Here is a 17,039-nt window from a genome sequence, read left to right as displayed (position 1 = left end):
TCAGAACCTTGCCCTTGCCAGGCAGGTGCTTATGCCACTGAGCTCTATCTCTGGCCCTGGACTAAAACCTCTGAAATCATGAAACCATAAAAATTTCCTCCTTTTAGTTATGGGAATGAGACACTTTTCCTCAGTCATGAAAAGATAAACCAGTACATCTAGTATATATAAAATAGCTGGTATTGATAACCTGGACAGAAATAAAAATACCAAGTTTCTAGTAAAATAAAAAGAATGAATTTCAAAAGAAAAGGAATTTTATAATTAAGTATTATTTCCCAATTTCTAATAATCATATATATGTATGCATATATAATTATTTTACAACCTTATATAACAACCCTAAGTTTAGGATTTTTCATAAGTTTGATTATGTTTTTGGCATTTGATTTTTCTTACAGCTAGCCTGCTTGGCTCATTTGTTATTTCTGACATCTGATCTGTACCAATAATGGAATATAACAAGATCAGATCTTATAATGAACTGTATGTGTTTTCTCAGGGCCCTCACTTATTCTCAGTCTAAAACTGACTTTCCCCTTTAAAACAACACTCTTTCCTTACTGTCCAGTCTTGTCAGTCCCCCTCTGGCTTCATTTACCCTCTTGGGTGGAATCCTATTTTACTGCCCTTACCGGCAGTAAAGCAATGTTTGACAAGAATTAAATGTCCAAAATTCTCTGCTATGGTTTTTCTTTTTTTTTCCCTCCTGCTTCATAGAGTTGTCTATTGAGTACTTTGTATGTTCACAGTCCACTCCAGATGCTTTGCAATTTATCCATTTTTACGCTAAACTTAAACATTTTTTTTTGGTTTCTGCTAATACCTCTTTGCAATACATGTTTACATTCATCACATTTTTAAAAGTAGCTTTTTAATCTATATAACATGCACATAATTTAGAGCCAAACAGTTCTACAATTGTTATATCAGTTTCTCACCCACACCTCCATTTCTTTTGCCCCACAGACAATACCACTTTTAATTCCGAACCTGGTATTTGTGCTATTTACCTCTTTCCAAATGAAATGATCACATCTGTGTCTAGAATGTCTTACGTTTTCCCTCAATTTCCAGCCATTCCTTTTCGACTTTCTAATATAGAAACTAAGAACTGAGCTCTATCCATATCTGTTCACTTTCCGTATCCTCCCATTCTATCAGTATAGTTACATATAAACACTGATTAATGATCTAATCAAAATCATGATAGTAGTTACAGAGAAAAACTGAAATATTTTAGTTTCTTTGCTCTTTCCTGGATAAATTTTCCACAAAATGGTAACTGCCTTGTTTCTTCATTTGTTTACTTTTTATTGTTCTTTACTCTGCCAGTTGTCTGAATCTCCTGTTAGGATTTTCAGACACGGGGCTGGGGATTTAGCTCAGAGGCATAAGCGCCTGCCTTGCAAGCAGGCAGTCGTGAGTTCGATCCCTGGTATGGATAAAAAAGAAAAAGACCAAAAAAAAAAAAAAAGATTTTCAGACACATCAGGTATTCTATACTTTCTTTTTCTTTGTTTTTGGTAAGTCTCTCTTAGAGCCATAGACACAATTCCAGCTTGGACTAACTGCCATTCCACTAGTAGACAGATGCCATCCTTAGACCTCATTTTAATTTACATCAAGGACTTCTTTTCATCCTGCTCCTCTGTTGGATCTCTTGTTTTAGCTATCCTGCCATATCTTCTTTTTAAATTTATTCCCTCATTTTAGTACAGAAAGTCTTTCAGAGTCTTTGTCAGGAAGGATATGAGAGAAGTACAAAATTCTGTGGTTTAGTACCTATGAAAACTTTCTGCTAAGATCACACTGGACAGCTTGCTTGAGAGAACTCTATACCATTTGCATTCAATTCTAAAGCCAGTATTTGAATTGTCCTCTGGCTCCTAATGCTGCTACTGAAAAGTGTGAATCATACTTCTTAACTCTTTACATGAGATTATTTCTTCTTTCTACAGATACTTATACAGTCTTGTCTCTGATTTTTTTGAAGTGTCATTGTGATAAGCCCTGAATCCAGTCGTTTTCATCTGCTACATTGTATTAGATGAGCCTTTACCTTTTTATACCTCTCCAACCTCTGCTTTGCTACTGGGTTACTAGGCAGTGAATTCTAGACATTGTACTTTTCTCTGTAAATACATTAATATTAGTATTATTTAAAAGGTATTTTCATATCTAAAAATTTGTAACAATCCTTTAGTATTATAAAAAATTGAGTCAATATTCTAATTTCCCTGATTATTTTTAATTTTTACAATAGATTTAAAAAAATCAGGACTCAAACTTAATTTCCTCAGTAGGCCTTTTCATCATGACTCATATATTTTAGTATTGCAAAACATTCTTTGAATTGCCTTGCCAAAGTCTAACATTCCTCACTGAAATAAATGAGTATAAAAAATTTATAATGTCCAGAACTCAATTAAAAATTACTAGAAACAGTAAAATATGTCCAATAACCTAGAGAAGGATTAATCAATAGAAACAGACCCAAAATAAAACATAGGATAAAATTAGAATCAATACAATAAGTTCTACAAATAGAGAAAAATCCCAAAAGACTATCCTAATACATACAAAAAAGTATTTGAAGAATTCATTATTTATGCATGATAAAAATCTCTCTGAGAATTTAGGCAGAGGAGTATTTTTCTTATTGATTAAGGATACATAAAAAATCTTTATTTTTATGCTACCAGGAACAGAACTCAGGACCTTATGCTTGCTGGGCAGGCACTGTGCTGCTGACTTATATTCCCCAAATCTACATTTAATTATTAATAGCGAAAAATCAAATGCTTTCTTCCTAAGGAAAAGAATAAGGCAACGATCAATGTTTTCTAACTTATATTACAGATCTTGGTACAGTAAGACAGGAAGAAACAAATAAAAGGCATGTATATTAGAAAACTTTTTCAACTAAAGACATAATTGTGTATGTAGAAAATCTTTAGGATTCAACAAAACAAATACTTTCACAGGTATATCTAACAAAATATATATAAGACTTGCATGCTATAAACTAAAAAGATAGCATAGAGAAATTTAAGATCTAAATAAACTGAAAAATATATTCACAGATTAGAAGACTATTTCTAATTCAATTCTCCCAATTTAATCTATACAATATACAATATCCAAAAAACCCTAACAGACATCTTTTAGTGGAAAATGACAAGCTGATCATAACATGTAGGTGGAAATGCTAAAAGTACCTAAAATAGACAAAATAAATTACAGAAGGAAAAAATTACAGGGCTAGGCTATCTGATTTTAAGATCTGTAGTAAAGCTGCAGCAATATAGAGATACTATCCTACAAACAAAATATACAGTTCAGCGAAACACATACACAATTAGTTAGTATGGAAATTTGAACATAAATTAATGGGGGGAAAATTTTTTTAATAAATGATAAAAGAACCATGGATAGAAACTGCATAGTGGAAGGGCAAGTGGGCAGAAATATTCTCAGTTCTCAGATCATGGAAGCTAAGAAATGGGAAGGGAAGATTAGAAACCTAGAGAAAGAGGAAGGAACCAGGAATAAGAATATACCTTTCAGGTCAAGCATCCAGTGACCTACCCATTCCAATCAGCCCCCACCTTCTTCTAAGAGCACAATCATGAGGTTCAACCCACTGATAAGCAAGAGGACTCAATCACTTGTCTTACAGGCGGCCTAGTCAGCATGACTGCAGGAGGCAAAGCACAGAGAGGAGGTGTGCACAAGAAATGAGACATGGCAAATGTTATCAGTCACCAGGAAAGCAAATCAGACAAAAATGCAAACCCAGAGAAGGGACAATGATTCTAGCAAAATGTAAGATAAACAAAGGCAGCAAAACGGGATTCTACATTACTTTGAATACATATATTTAGATATACCAGATTATCAATAAATCAGTGGATTAAAAAAAAACAGTGGATACACTTACGTAAGTCATGATCTTACTTCATACCATATAAAATTTATAACAACATGTAAAAGCTAAAACTATTTCTTAGATAAGGATGCAAGAAACACATAAATTTTATTTCATTAAAGAAAAAGTTCTCTACAGAGTGTGGTGGCACATGCCTGTAATCATAGCATTCGAGAAGTTGAGGTAGAAGGATCACTGAGAGCTCAAGGCCAGCTTGGACTACATAGTGAGTTCAAAGTTAGCCTGAACTACATAGCCAGACCCTGTCTCAAAAAAAGAAAAGAAAGAAAAAAAAAGAGAGAGAAGAAAAGAGGTTCTCTTCAAAAGAGCCTTCAAGGAAATCAATACATAGGATAAGAATACAGACATAAATTAATAAATAAACCCATCTAATGCACTCAAATATTAAAAAAAGCTTTCAAGACTTTACAATGAAAAACATTTCAAAAATGGGCAGAATGTAGGAATTGCTAAGTGGTACAGTACTTGCCTATCATGTGCTTGGGCCTGTTCTATCCTAGCATCACTAAAAAAGTACAAACAAACCCACAATGACAAAACCAACTAGCCAACGAACCAACTAACCAATCCACCAACAATCCAAATGAGGTTAGTCTGTTTTTCCCAGAGACCTGAGAGTTAACATCTTAGGCTTTGTGTTCTACATTGTCTCTGACATAATAGCTTGACTTTGCTATTGTAGCAAGAAAAACACCATAAATCATATATTGTGTAAATATAACTCAAGTGGTGTGGTTCTTTTCTAATAAAATTTTACATATATAGATCATGTGCCAAAGAGGGCTTGGGAGTTAGTCTTTGAACACAAGGAGGATAAAAGAATGGCCAAATGAGCTCATGAAAAAATACTTAACATATTACTCATTGGAAAATGGAAACTAAAACCTCAATGATACTCTGGTATATAAAGATAAAAATTAAAAAGACTGACCATTTCTAGTGCAAGTAGGGATGTGGAAATACCAGAATGTTTATGTTCTGTTGATGGCCATGTAAAATTATATACAAGCGCTTACAATAATTTGTAACTACCTTTTACTGATGGATCAGCAATTTCATGTTTGGGTTCTTTTCAAGAGAAATTAAAACAAAGGCCCATACAAAAAGTTGATCTGCCCTGATTCACCTCAAAATGTTTCTTCTTTTTCTTCCTAATTATAATTTCTCCTTTCCGAATGTAACTCTCCAATTGTGCTCATGGTAAGAACTATTTTTCCATCAAATTCTCTTTAGACCTTACTTGTTTAATTATCTTATATATGCAATCTCTCTCTTCAGTTACTCTTCCCTTTAGTCTACCAAATAAATCCTGTTTCCTTTATTCTAACAAAGAGCTTGGTAAATATTCTGTAAAGGTTCAGGTAGTAAATATTTTAGGTTTTATTGTATATTCTTTTTTCTTTTGTAAACAATACTGTTACCAATATTACTTCCTCTCAAAATCAAGTAAATTTGCTGTGTTATCACAAACCTAGCACAATGTTAAGTGTTTCTAGATAGTTTTATCTCATATAATCCTTGCAACAATAGGATATTGAGGGGCTGGGGATTTAGATCAGCGGCAGAATGCTTGTCTAGCAGGTTGGAAGCCCTGGGTTCAGTCCTCAGCACCACAGAATTAAAAAGGTAAAAAACAAAAACAAAGCAATAGGATAGTGAAATTCTGCAAATATAAATGATTACCTGGTAAACACCAGAACTGTTTTGTAACCAATTTCTCTATGTTCATATCTAGTGTACTTTCCATTATATCACACTACTTTACTTTTTACCTCTCTGCCCTGTCACTTATCTAGAAAAAAGAAATCTTTTTTCTTTCTCCCACTTCTTTACTATAATTCCTATTTATTTTTGTATTATTTAATCTTTTCAGAATCTGACTTCTGTCTTCACTGTACTATTTGAGAACAACTGAAAAAATCCAATGACCTTTAAATAAAAAAATCATATCAATTGACATTTAAATATGTTCAAAACATACTGTGGTCATTTTGGAAAAATCTGGAACTTCCTCAAAAAGTTAAATAGTTATCATACCACATGGCAATTCTACTTCTAGGTATATACTGAAGAGAACTAAAAACATGTTCATAAAATAACTTATACATGAATGTTCATAATGGCATTATTCATAATAGTCAAAAAGCCAAAAAATTAAAACATCAACTTAAGAATAAATAAAATGAGGCGTATACATACAATTGGACACTATTTACTCCTAAAAGGAATATAGTGTTACACAGATAAACCTTAAAACACTGTATTAAGTGAAAGAAGCCAGTCACCAAAAGTCATATATTATTCTGCATATATGAAATATTTGGAAAAGGCAAATATGATGGAAAGAAAATTAATGGTTGCCAGGAATCGGGGAAGGGGGAACTGGAAGAGTAGTGCTAATAGGTACAGCATAGCCTTTTGCAATAAAATCTGAAATTAGATAATAACAATAATTGATAGCCCTTTAAATCACTGAATTGTACACTTTTTGAAAGGGTAAATTTTATGGTATGTATCTTAGTTTTTCAAAAGAAACAAAAATAAGTACACTCTTAAATTCCTTTTCACTTTTCCATCCCTCCCCCCCCCGCCCCCGTCAATTTTTAACAGTACCAAAAAGTTTATTTGAAAAGTGCAGGGTATGGGACTGGGGATTTAGCTCAGTAGCCTAAGCGCCTGCCTGGCAAGCGCAAGGTTGTGAGCTCGATCCCTGGTACCAAAACAACAACAACAACAACAAGTGCAGGGTAAATGAGTATTGGAGAAACTAATTCTGCAGAGTTAACTTGGATGGAACAAAGAGAAAAAGAGGGTAAAAGCAAAATGAAAGAACATGCTGCATCTCAGAAATGTGGCATGGGCTACCATGCAAATTCACACATCGTAGTGGGCTTTCAATGACCGCCATTTTTTTTCTATGTGGTCCACATCCCTCCCTTTGGCAACTGTACGCATATAAATGCATGCAACTTTAATTTTCCTTTGTCATGAACACAATTATTTCCATGCTGCTATACAATAACTATGTAAGTTTTCCTTTCACAGTTAGAAAATATTTTAATAGACTATAATTCTAATATTGTTGAATGAAACTGTTTACATTTTTCCAACATTAAAAAATATACTTTGTAACTAGGCATAAGCATATAACTTCCTCTTCCTTTTATGGTATTTCCTTAAGTTTCAAAGGTGAAATTATTCAGATAAAATAAATATGATAATTTTTTTTCTTTTTGTACTACACTTGGAATTGAACATAGGGTCTTGTGCATGCTGCAGAGGAACACAACCACTAAGCTACATTCCCAGCCTTTTTTAAAATTTTATTTTGAGATGAAATTTCAATGTGCTGCCAAGGCCAACTTTAAACTTGTGATCTTCCTGCCTCAGTCTCACAAGTAGCTGGGATTATGGACACTGAGGACATATGTTAATTTTTATGGCTCTTAAAACAAAACATGATTATGGTCTTACAGGCCTGATGCAAATTTGTATCATCAGAAGAGCATGAGTAAGATTCATCTTCCCAGAGTTACCAACATATTTTCAAATGTAATATATGGTAAATAAACACATTTCAAATACAATAATGAAAATGGTAAGTTCTTCCATTTAATTGGGTCTATTCCTGAACTTTTATTCTGTTCCCCTGACATAATTATATGCTGAATGTTTGTGATATGTTTTTACATCTTATAATGTTGGATATCCTTTTTTTTTTTTTTTATCGGTACCAGGGATCGAACTCACGACCACCTGCTTGCAAGGCAGGTGCTTATGCCGCTGAACTAAATCCCCAGCCCCAATGTTGGATATTCTTATCTTTTTTGGACTATTTTCTCATTCATTATTTATTCTTCTCTATATAATCTACAACGTATTTGATAAGGTATAAATCCTCTTGGATTTCTGTGGCATCTCAATATTCAGGGTTCTCCAGAGTTCTTTCAGAAAAGAGAGGGGCTAGGGATTTAGCTCAGTGGTATAAGCACCTGTCTGGTGAGTGCAAACTCATGAGTTTGATCCCTGGTACCAAAAACAAAAACAAAAACAAAACCCAAAAAAGAAAAGAGACACTTCTATGTTTTTTCCCTTATGGTAGGGATACGGATTAGTGATAATCACTTTCTTAGAATATATAAGATCCTGGGTTCTGTTCACAGCATGGTGTCAACAAAGAAAACACAACACAACAAAATACCTAAAACAAAAACTATGTTCTTTCCCAGAAACCTATGCTTATCTGTCACATAATATGTACCATGCTATGGTCTGGAAAACTAGATGAGAGCACCATCCCTTATATATGTATCCTAAATTAGTGGCACTAACACTGTATTAAAAAGCAGAATCATTATATGAAAGACATTATTTACATCATCAAACAAGAAATTTAGCTTTATACATGATATACTTTAGCATTATACATGATATAATTAAAAACAGTGAGGGCCAGCTGTGGTGGCACATGCCTATAATCCCAGCTCTCAAGAGGCTGAGGCAGAGGATTGTCGCAAGTCTGAGGCCAGCCTGGGCTACATAGTGAGACCTGTCCCAAAACTAAATAAACAAATAAAAAAAGAACTACTGTAAAAAACATATTAACTCCCCTCAAAACACCCCTCCTTGCTTCAAACACACTAATCCCACCATTTTTTCTACTTTCTCAATCAGTTCTGGAAGTTTATTGTCATGTTTTGAAATGTACTGTCATGGCTACATGATGTTGTAAATCAATTCAAAATATTTCTCTTTCATGGTCATTTTGACTTTGTGAACAGCCCTAAGTATTATGGTGCCACAGTCCAGTGAATAAAGTGGATGAAAACACACTGTCATGGTTTATGTCAGTGGCCCCCAAGCCACTGACATAAATGTGAGCGCTACACCTGCCTAGGGTGGTGTGAGTGCTACACCCACTTAGGGATATGTTGTAATGGCAGGAAGATGGTGAATGTGTCTCTCTTGTGCTGGCTGGTGCCTTGCTGTCTGCAGCCGCCATGAAGGGCTGCCCTGCCATGCACCATGCTGCCTTGGAGCCAGGACTGAAACTTCCAAGAACTGTAAGAAATAAGCCTTTCCTTCCCTAACTTTGGGCATCAGGTATTTAGTCTCAGCAACGAGTAAAAAAGTGACTTAGACACACCATAATCTTTTTTTTTTTTTTTTTTTAATTGGTCCCGGGGCCTTGTATTTGCCAGGCAGGTGTTGTGCCACTGAGCTATGTCCCTAGCCCATCATAATGTTTTTAACAAGTCTGACTTTCCACTGGATGGATATCAGCAGCAGCAATCACATACTTTTGATCACATCCTGTAAAGACACTCATGAAAGAAGACTTCTAGAGCTGCTTTAGAAAGTGGTGAGAACAATGGGGATAAGTGTGTTCAAAGTGAAGGGGAGTGTTTGTGAAGGGAATTTATGGCAACGTATGTTTTACTGTTTTACCTTTAAAAATTTACCAATTTTTAAAAGTTTAAACATCCAGTATATATTTCAGTCTTCCTTTGCACTAGGAACTAGGAAAAAACAAAGAAAACAGTCTTCCTTTTCACATATTCTACTCTAAAAGAAGGATAAAAAAATAAAAGGAGAATTAAAGGAATTAACAATTTTGTAAACTATAACAGAAAAATATAATTAATGCTTATATAATTAATGTATTACAAATTTAAATTTACGAGTGTAGAGAGTGAGTACACTTGGCAACGTGATGGAATCTTAGAATTTGAGATGGGCAATACAGCACTAAGTATATTTGGATAAGTGGAAAACAAAGATAGTCTTTGGGTAAAATCATGAATAAAGGTATGCATTGGGAATTAGTATGATATATGAAAGTCATGTATCAATCCATTCCACAAGACTCAATAATTTCTGCCTCAAAAATTTTATTCTATTCAGTAAAGAAAATATTTTTACCTGAAGTTCTCCAAGTTTCCTAGAAGTTAGCGAAACAATGGTAAAAAATCCATTGATCTGATGAGTTGGAGAAAGTTGGGCTAGTCCATTGATCTGAACTCTACCAATCGGAAGATGATCAGCTTTGGTGATTACTTCCAGCACCAGAACAGCCATATCTAATCAGAAACAATTATGACATACTGAAGATATTTTCATTTGTTTATTTTTCAGCATTAAGAAGAAGGCTAAACTTTATAAAACCTTTTTACTTAAAAAATTATTTTAATTTCAAATAAACCAGGCACTTACTTGCCATACATTCTGGGGGTAAGAAATGGGGTGTGGGAGCCCAAGGTAAAAAGAATAGTAAAGTTTTAGAGATGATGAATACCTTATATTAAGAAAAAACCTTTCAGGGAACAAAATATTTAGCATAGTAAGTATTTGATAAAATATCTTTAAAAGAATAGTGGCAAATATATTTGTCAAGCACTCAGGCTTTGATTTTGAATAACAGCAGCAATAAACCTTAGTTTTTTTATTCTCACTATTCTAATTTTGCACTTGCTCAGCTCTAAGGGTTGATCCCTGACTCCCAGAAGTGTCTAATTGTTTACTACCTCCTTAGTAGCACTGAGCTACTAAGCAAACTTGGAATTGAGGGGAGTGGAAATAAACATCTTAATTAAATTCTAAGTAATTACTTAGACCTAATACCTTTCTGAAAAATAAAATGTATGCAAACAAAATCTGACATCATTTTAAGATAATATAACCTCTGAATATTATCTGAGGTTATATTATAATATCATCTCAAGATGATGTTTCATTTTCACCACTTGTTCAATTATTGCAATGAAACACATGAAGAACTTATAATGTGGAGACCTGAGATTGTGTCTTGGTTCCAATATACACAAATTAAATCTGTTAAAGCCACAATAGAGGGACTTGAAAGTGTTTCATAAAGTTCAAAATACTATATACTTCTCACTGTTTTGATATTTTTATCTTAACTCGTGTATCTCCTTCCAACCTAGAATTCTTTATATTTTATGTTAATATGTAAAATATATTCATTAGTTTACTTTTGCATTGTGAAATGTGCATACAAGAGAGTATATAAAAGAATAAAAATAAAAGAAACACTCACCACACAGATTAAGAAAGTCATACTTTCCCTAAGTTTCCAGTTAGAGCACACACTCTTATAAACTAACATTTGATCTCTTGGCTATTATTTTCTAAAAAAACATACAATGCTGATGTCCACAGCTAAGACAACACTTACAAAGTTTACTTCATCTATTTCCTATTGAAATCCTATCTTTTCCATAAATTCTTGACTTTTTCTAACTAGAAACACAAAATTTGGGTACTGGCACATTTGGTATTTAACTCTTTTCTATCTACTGATAGAAATATGAAAGCCCAGGAAGATGCAATGGCTTGCTCAATGTCACATAGCAAAAGTAGGCTTTTGTTTGTAATAACTTACAAAATTAGCCTTTATTAACATCTTGGAATATTCACATGATAACACATGTACCAAGTAATCAGATATTTACATATTGTCTGCCATTGCTCACTACTGTTTCATGTATGTCTGTTTTGTCCTCTCCTCTCCTCTCCTTTTTTCTTTTTTCTTTGAGTCAAGGTCTCACTGAATTCTGGCTGGTCTTGAACTCACTATGTAGCTCAGGGTGGCCTCAAATTTGAGGCAATCCTCCTGTCTCAGCCTTCTAAGTGTTGGGATTACAAGACTGAACAAGCATGCTCTGTGTCAGTTTTGTTCTTTTCATCTTATCTTTAAGTTCCTTTTCTGTATCCACCATAGTGCACAGCACTTAATAATATTTGTGTAACACTGGCAACTATGAGATACTGGACCAATCGTTTTACAAACATTTTTTTCATTTAATTTTTATAATAATTCTTGACAATGCATGCTATTAACTGAAGTTCTACAACCTGAAGGACTCGCCTAGCATCACGTAGTGATCCAATTTGGAGGCCAGAGTTCAAACTCCAGATTGTCTAGACTTCAAAGTCTGTGTTCTTCTTATTCAACCAGGTTGTTTATAAAAATAGGTGAAAAGGTAGCTATTTGATCTCATATTAAAGATGAAGAAATGGGGTCAGATCTGAGAAAGCAGTTGGCCAAAATTCTGTAGTTGATGACACCAACCTGCATGTTTGGATGCCCACTTCAATGCAACATTATACCACAAGATTCTCAAACAATTGTTTGAACTATTGATTATCATATTAAAAGATACTTTTTCTTTTACTGAATTTATAGTCACTCTTCATGTGTTCAACTATATAAAAATACCACTTAAGTATTTAAGCTTTATAGTCACAATACCAACAGTATCTATGAATATCATTTAATAAGCTTTTCTATTGCTAAAATTATTTGTGTAGTTAGAATTAAGAAATCATTCTGCTTTTCACTGATTCATTTTTATAATCTCCAGTGTGCACCTTGTACAATGTCTAACACATGCTAAGTACTCCATATATATTTATTCAGTGATTGAATTATAGTATTTTTTGCTTTACATTTTGATGTTTCAAAATTTTCTTTTAATTCTCCTCTTGCTCTCCAATATTCACAGCCCAAAAAAGCTTACATGACAAATGTTTTTGTTGACTTGAACTTGATATGATAACGTCAACATCCAAAATGTGTTTATGTGAAAGCTTGATCTGAATAAAGAAATAACACAGTACCTTCAGAATACTTTCCTTGACAGAAATGAAGATATTTTACCTTCTGATTCCCTATAGAGGAATCCTTCCCTTCTCTGAAAACCTGTAATACTAATTCACTAAAATATTAATTTGATATTTAACATGTATTACTTTGTATGATTAGTAAGTTTTATATCTACCTTCTCCTCAAACATAATGTAGGTCTCAAAGTATAAGCTACAGTTATTATCTAACAATATGATAGAGTTGAAGTAAATGACCACGGGGTTTTTATTGAATTTTTTAAAAGGGGGAGTTTTCACTGTTTCACTGCCTCAAATGCATGGGCTCAAGTAATTTTCCTGCTTCAACGTCTCAAATACTGTAGCTGGGATTAAGAAGCATGAGTTATCTTTTCAGAGATGGGTTTAAATCCTAATTCTGTCATTTATCAACTATGTGACCTTAGTATTCATTTCATCTCTCTGAATGTCATTGTTTACAAAACAAAATTGCTATGTTACAGGGTAATAGGATTAGAATATCCTATTGCTGCAAATTTGAGGCCAGCCTGGGCTACAAAGTACGTTCAAAGGTCAGCCTGAACTGCATAGTGAAACCCTGTCTCAAAAAAGAACAACGACAAAAATCCCCATAGATCCTCCTATATACACAGTAACATCTATTGTTGACAACATAACTACATGCTTCATGTTTGGTCTACAGATAAAAAAAAAAAACATACAAACCAAAACATACCTGTTAGATAAGAAGTAAACTGCTTTGGACCACAGCGAATAGCATAACGTGTAGTAGTTCTCACAGCTTTTGGTTCTGTCTGTAATGCATCCCTGGGACAAAACAGGGTTCCATTTGACGTTTCTCCCCACCATCTCACTCGGACAAGTACACAAGTGGGAGGTTTTGTAATCTTCCATATGATTTTATTAATAGTAAGTTTTAGAAAGCAGCGGAGCTGGCCTTCAACCAGTGGTGGTAGGCTTGTAGACGGCGAAATGTCACTCAAACCTACAGAGGAATCCAAGAACACTAACTCAAAAATCTACACTGTGGAAAACATGAAATCTGCTTTCTCAATTAAAACAGAAAACTTTAATCTTTACAGAGAGAAGGCTTATTCTATCTATTCTGTGAGAAGTAACAAAGAACTCAGACCAGAGAATACTTACCTATCACTCTGTCACTGTGATAACTAATTAGTACTAAGGGCTTGGTTCAAGAACATACTAAGACATACTAACACAGACTTTTATTTAATTGAAAGATATTATTTGAAAAGTACAAATATAATGATACCAAATAGATAGGCATTCAAAATCTAAGCAGTAATGGAAATTTTTCTAAGTTGTTTTAATTATTACAACTCTACATTTTAAGACGTTATCTTTTTACCTAGCTTATTTTAAAATTATCTTTAAACATAAAACAGCAACTTCCTTCATTGGACACTCACTTAGTGTATATCACACAATTCAACAAAGAACATCTTAAACTATTCATGTCTTCTCTTTTGCCAAGATCATATAATCAATAAGGACACAGCCCAACATGTTTAGATTCTGCAACTATTTTTTAGTTATGGTTTCAAATTTATTAGCTTCGATACTAATTGGATGACAGAAAGATGGGAAGTCAAATGTAAACACGGCAGTTAATCATGACCCTACTTGTCTTCGGTCAGTGTCTTTTCTACAAGACTTATAAAATTATTAGTATATTACTTACACTTTTCTATGGGGAGTGGTAATGTTTCATAAGAAAATATACTGGTCTGTCAGATCAGAAATCTATATAACTAATTCTTTGTAATGATAATGCAAACACTCTTCTCTATAATGGAGACAAGACCCACCATAACGTTCATGGGTAAGCTTTAATATAAAAATTAGTTAATTTAACATAGCTAATGTACATTTAATACAAAAATTATATGCATGCTATGGTCAGGCTACCTGTAATTCCATCACACAGAGGCTAAGGTAGGAAGACCATGAGGGATGCTGGCCTGGGACAAAAGAGGGTTTGTCCTTTTGCCTTAAAACTTTTGCCTTAAAAAACAGGGTCTGTCCTTTTGCCTTAAGACTTTTGCCTTAAAAAATATCTTATATGCAGCTATGCACATGAGTATTCCCACATATGCACATGGCACATTCTTTTCTATACTACTACTAAAATTATTTCTATTTTGACATTTCTATCAATCTAGTATGCTTCACCGGTTTGACACAGGGAGCACCAATATTGGACATCTCCATGCTCTGTTTCTGTGAGGACAGACTGTCTCAAAACTGCCTCAGGCGGGGCTGGGGATTTAGCTCAGCGGCATAAGCACCTGCCTTGCAAGCACACTGTCGTGAGTTTTGATCCCAGGTACCAATTAAAAAAAAAAAAAAAGAAAAAGAAAACTGCCTCAGGGGCATTTTAAACAGCTTGGACAAGACTCATTCCCATACTGTGAGCAGTCTTCACACCACAACTTACTGTACTATGACTGCTTCCAACACCTCTATTTTCACTAAAGTGACTATAATATAAAAGACAGGTTCACATTATAAAATTTTGTATTTTATAATATAAAAATGCCTCTTCCCCCCTGGAAAATAGCCTTATAGAGATTCAATTTCTAGCTTTCTGATCTGTCCTGATTTCCTAGGATGACTATTTTCCCTGCAGCTAGCATTACCTACTCATTTCGAAAGCTCTTTCTCCTTGGACTACTATCGTTACGAGGTCTTCTTAAGGTCCTTCAAGGGATCTTCATGCCCTTATCTCCTACTTCAAATACTTAGTATCTTGCCATTCTCACACTTTTTCCTTTCGCATCCTATAAAACTATCTTTCCCAACTCCTGCTCATAGTTCATGCTTCGATTCAATGAACTTAACATTTACTTAGTCCTACTTGGTGACAGTTCTTGAAGGATTTAGTACCGAACAAAACATGGTCGACGGCCAACCCAACAGGACCATTAACATACACCCCTTTTCGATCCCCCCCCAACCTTTAACGCTACATATGTGCATACGTATACATTTACCTTTGTTATCAAAAACATGCCCATACTTTTTTGTTTTTCCTTCACCCATACCATTTAAGCTCTCGCCATTCTTCATTACCCTTTTGCCTACCAGCTACCTAGCAGGCACCATTTTCTTTGCATTCTTGGAAGTTGCTCTCCTAACCTTCTAGCTCCCCACTTATTTTCTCTCTTCTGTCCGTTCATTGCTCCCCACCCCCTAAACCGGAGAGGCTGATAAGTCTCCCCACAGTTCTGTACGCCCTGCTTCCCTATTACGTCCGCTTTTTTAGGCGTCCGACAACTTTTGACAGCTAGAGTTACCTCTCTTCTTGCGCCCACGGCCGCCCCCAGGTTCCTGGCCTTTTCGTTGTTTCATGACTAGCCGGAGCTCTGCTTCGCTAACTCAACGCCAGGGCCAGCACCTAAACTGTAACCTCCCGCCATCCCTTCCCACGGCGCCTGCGTTCCCCGGCAACCGGCGCCGCTACGGAGTCTGGGAGGCAGGAAGAAGCTGCTCTTTCTCCAACAGTCTCCGGAAAGCACTGTCCAGGAAAGGCGCCAAGACTATTTCTCGCCAATAGACTACAACACCCAGAATGCTTCGCTACACTACCTATGCAGGACTGGATGGAGCCGCCTCCTGCTGCGCAAGCGCAGAGAGATACGCTCCTTGAGGATTTCATTGCCTAGCGTACATTGCCTTTAGGAGCGCTCCTCCTTCCGGCGAGGGTTGTGGAGTTCTCTGAGGGTCTTTAGGGTCCTCAGACTCCGTTACCCAGCTTCCTTTGTGGAGGACTGTTGCGCATTTCCGGCAGAAGCGCCAGGACGAGGGGGCGGAGTTTACAGAGCCGGTGGGCGGTAGGCGGTGCTGCCGGTTTCTGGGTGCAGTTCAAAGGCGAGCAGGCGTCGTTAAGTGGACTAGGTGTGATCGATTGGGCCACGCTGAGCGTGGGACGAACCTTGTGGTACTGTTTGGCGACGAGCGTCCTTCCCTTGATGTCAGCCCTCGAGAAGAGCATGCACCTCGGCCGCCTGCCCTCTCGTCCTCCTCTCCCAGGCAGCGGGGGCAGTCAGAGCGGAGCCAAGATGCGAATGGGGTACGTGACTCGTACCGCTTCTCCCTGGAGGCCGGCCCTGGCAGTTGGAGAATGGTGTCTGGGCGTTTAGAGCGACACGGGAGGGGAGGCATAGGATAGGAGGAATTGTTGGCGGCCTGGAGAGACGTTTATTTGGAGTAGATGGCAATTTGGCGACTAGGGGAGGCGCCAACTAAATAGAAATTGGAGGGCAGATAACACTGTTGAAGGGAGAAGGGAATGAGGGAAAGATTGGGGAAGGTGAGTGAGTAATTTAGGCTGGGAAAAGTAACTCTAGCACAGTGACGGAGGTAGGAGAGAGTCTGCCACGGAGGGTTGAGGGAATGACTGAGAAAAGTTGAGAGTAATC

At 35.8% G+C, this 17,039-nt stretch overlaps 2 protein-coding genes across 7 annotated transcripts in view; one reads left to right on the top strand and one right to left on the bottom strand.

Annotated features, from left to right (window-relative positions):
* Positions 1–16,400, bottom strand: part of C2cd3 (C2 domain containing 3 centriole elongation regulator) — a 139,080-nt gene extending 122,680 nt beyond the window's left edge. For 3 of the 6 annotated variants that reach the window (XM_013145305.3, XM_063256501.1, XM_013145306.3), the window contains exons 1-3: positions 15,612–15,896; positions 13,313–13,582; positions 9,875–10,032 (exon numbers count right to left, since the gene is read on the bottom strand). In XM_013145305.3, coding sequence (XP_013000759.1) covers positions 9,875–10,032; positions 13,313–13,582; positions 15,612–15,687 — 504 coding nt within the window. In that variant the 5' untranslated portion in view covers positions 15,688–15,896. The other 3 variants (XM_063256502.1, XM_013145304.3, XM_013145303.3) reach the window with 3 other exon arrangements.
* An 18-nt stretch (positions 16,401–16,418) lies between these two features.
* Ppme1 (protein phosphatase methylesterase 1) overlaps positions 16,419–17,039 on the top strand; it is a 64,669-nt gene continuing 64,048 nt past the window's right edge. The window contains exon 1 of the mRNA XM_063256505.1: positions 16,419–16,690. Within this exon, the coding sequence (XP_063112575.1) occupies positions 16,590–16,690 (101 nt within the window). The 5' untranslated portion in view covers positions 16,419–16,589. The remainder of the gene's footprint in view (positions 16,691–17,039) is intronic.

This window comes from Cavia porcellus, unplaced genomic scaffold, assembly GCF_034190915.1.
Source record: "Cavia porcellus strain 051 isolate PalLab524CR breed Dunkin Hartley unplaced genomic scaffold, mCavPor4.1 scaffold_9, whole genome shotgun sequence".
NCBI lineage: Eukaryota > Metazoa > Chordata > Mammalia > Rodentia > Caviidae > Cavia > Cavia porcellus.
The sequence above is the reverse complement of the archived record's forward strand: the minus strand, read 5'-3'. Positions and strand labels throughout refer to the sequence as shown.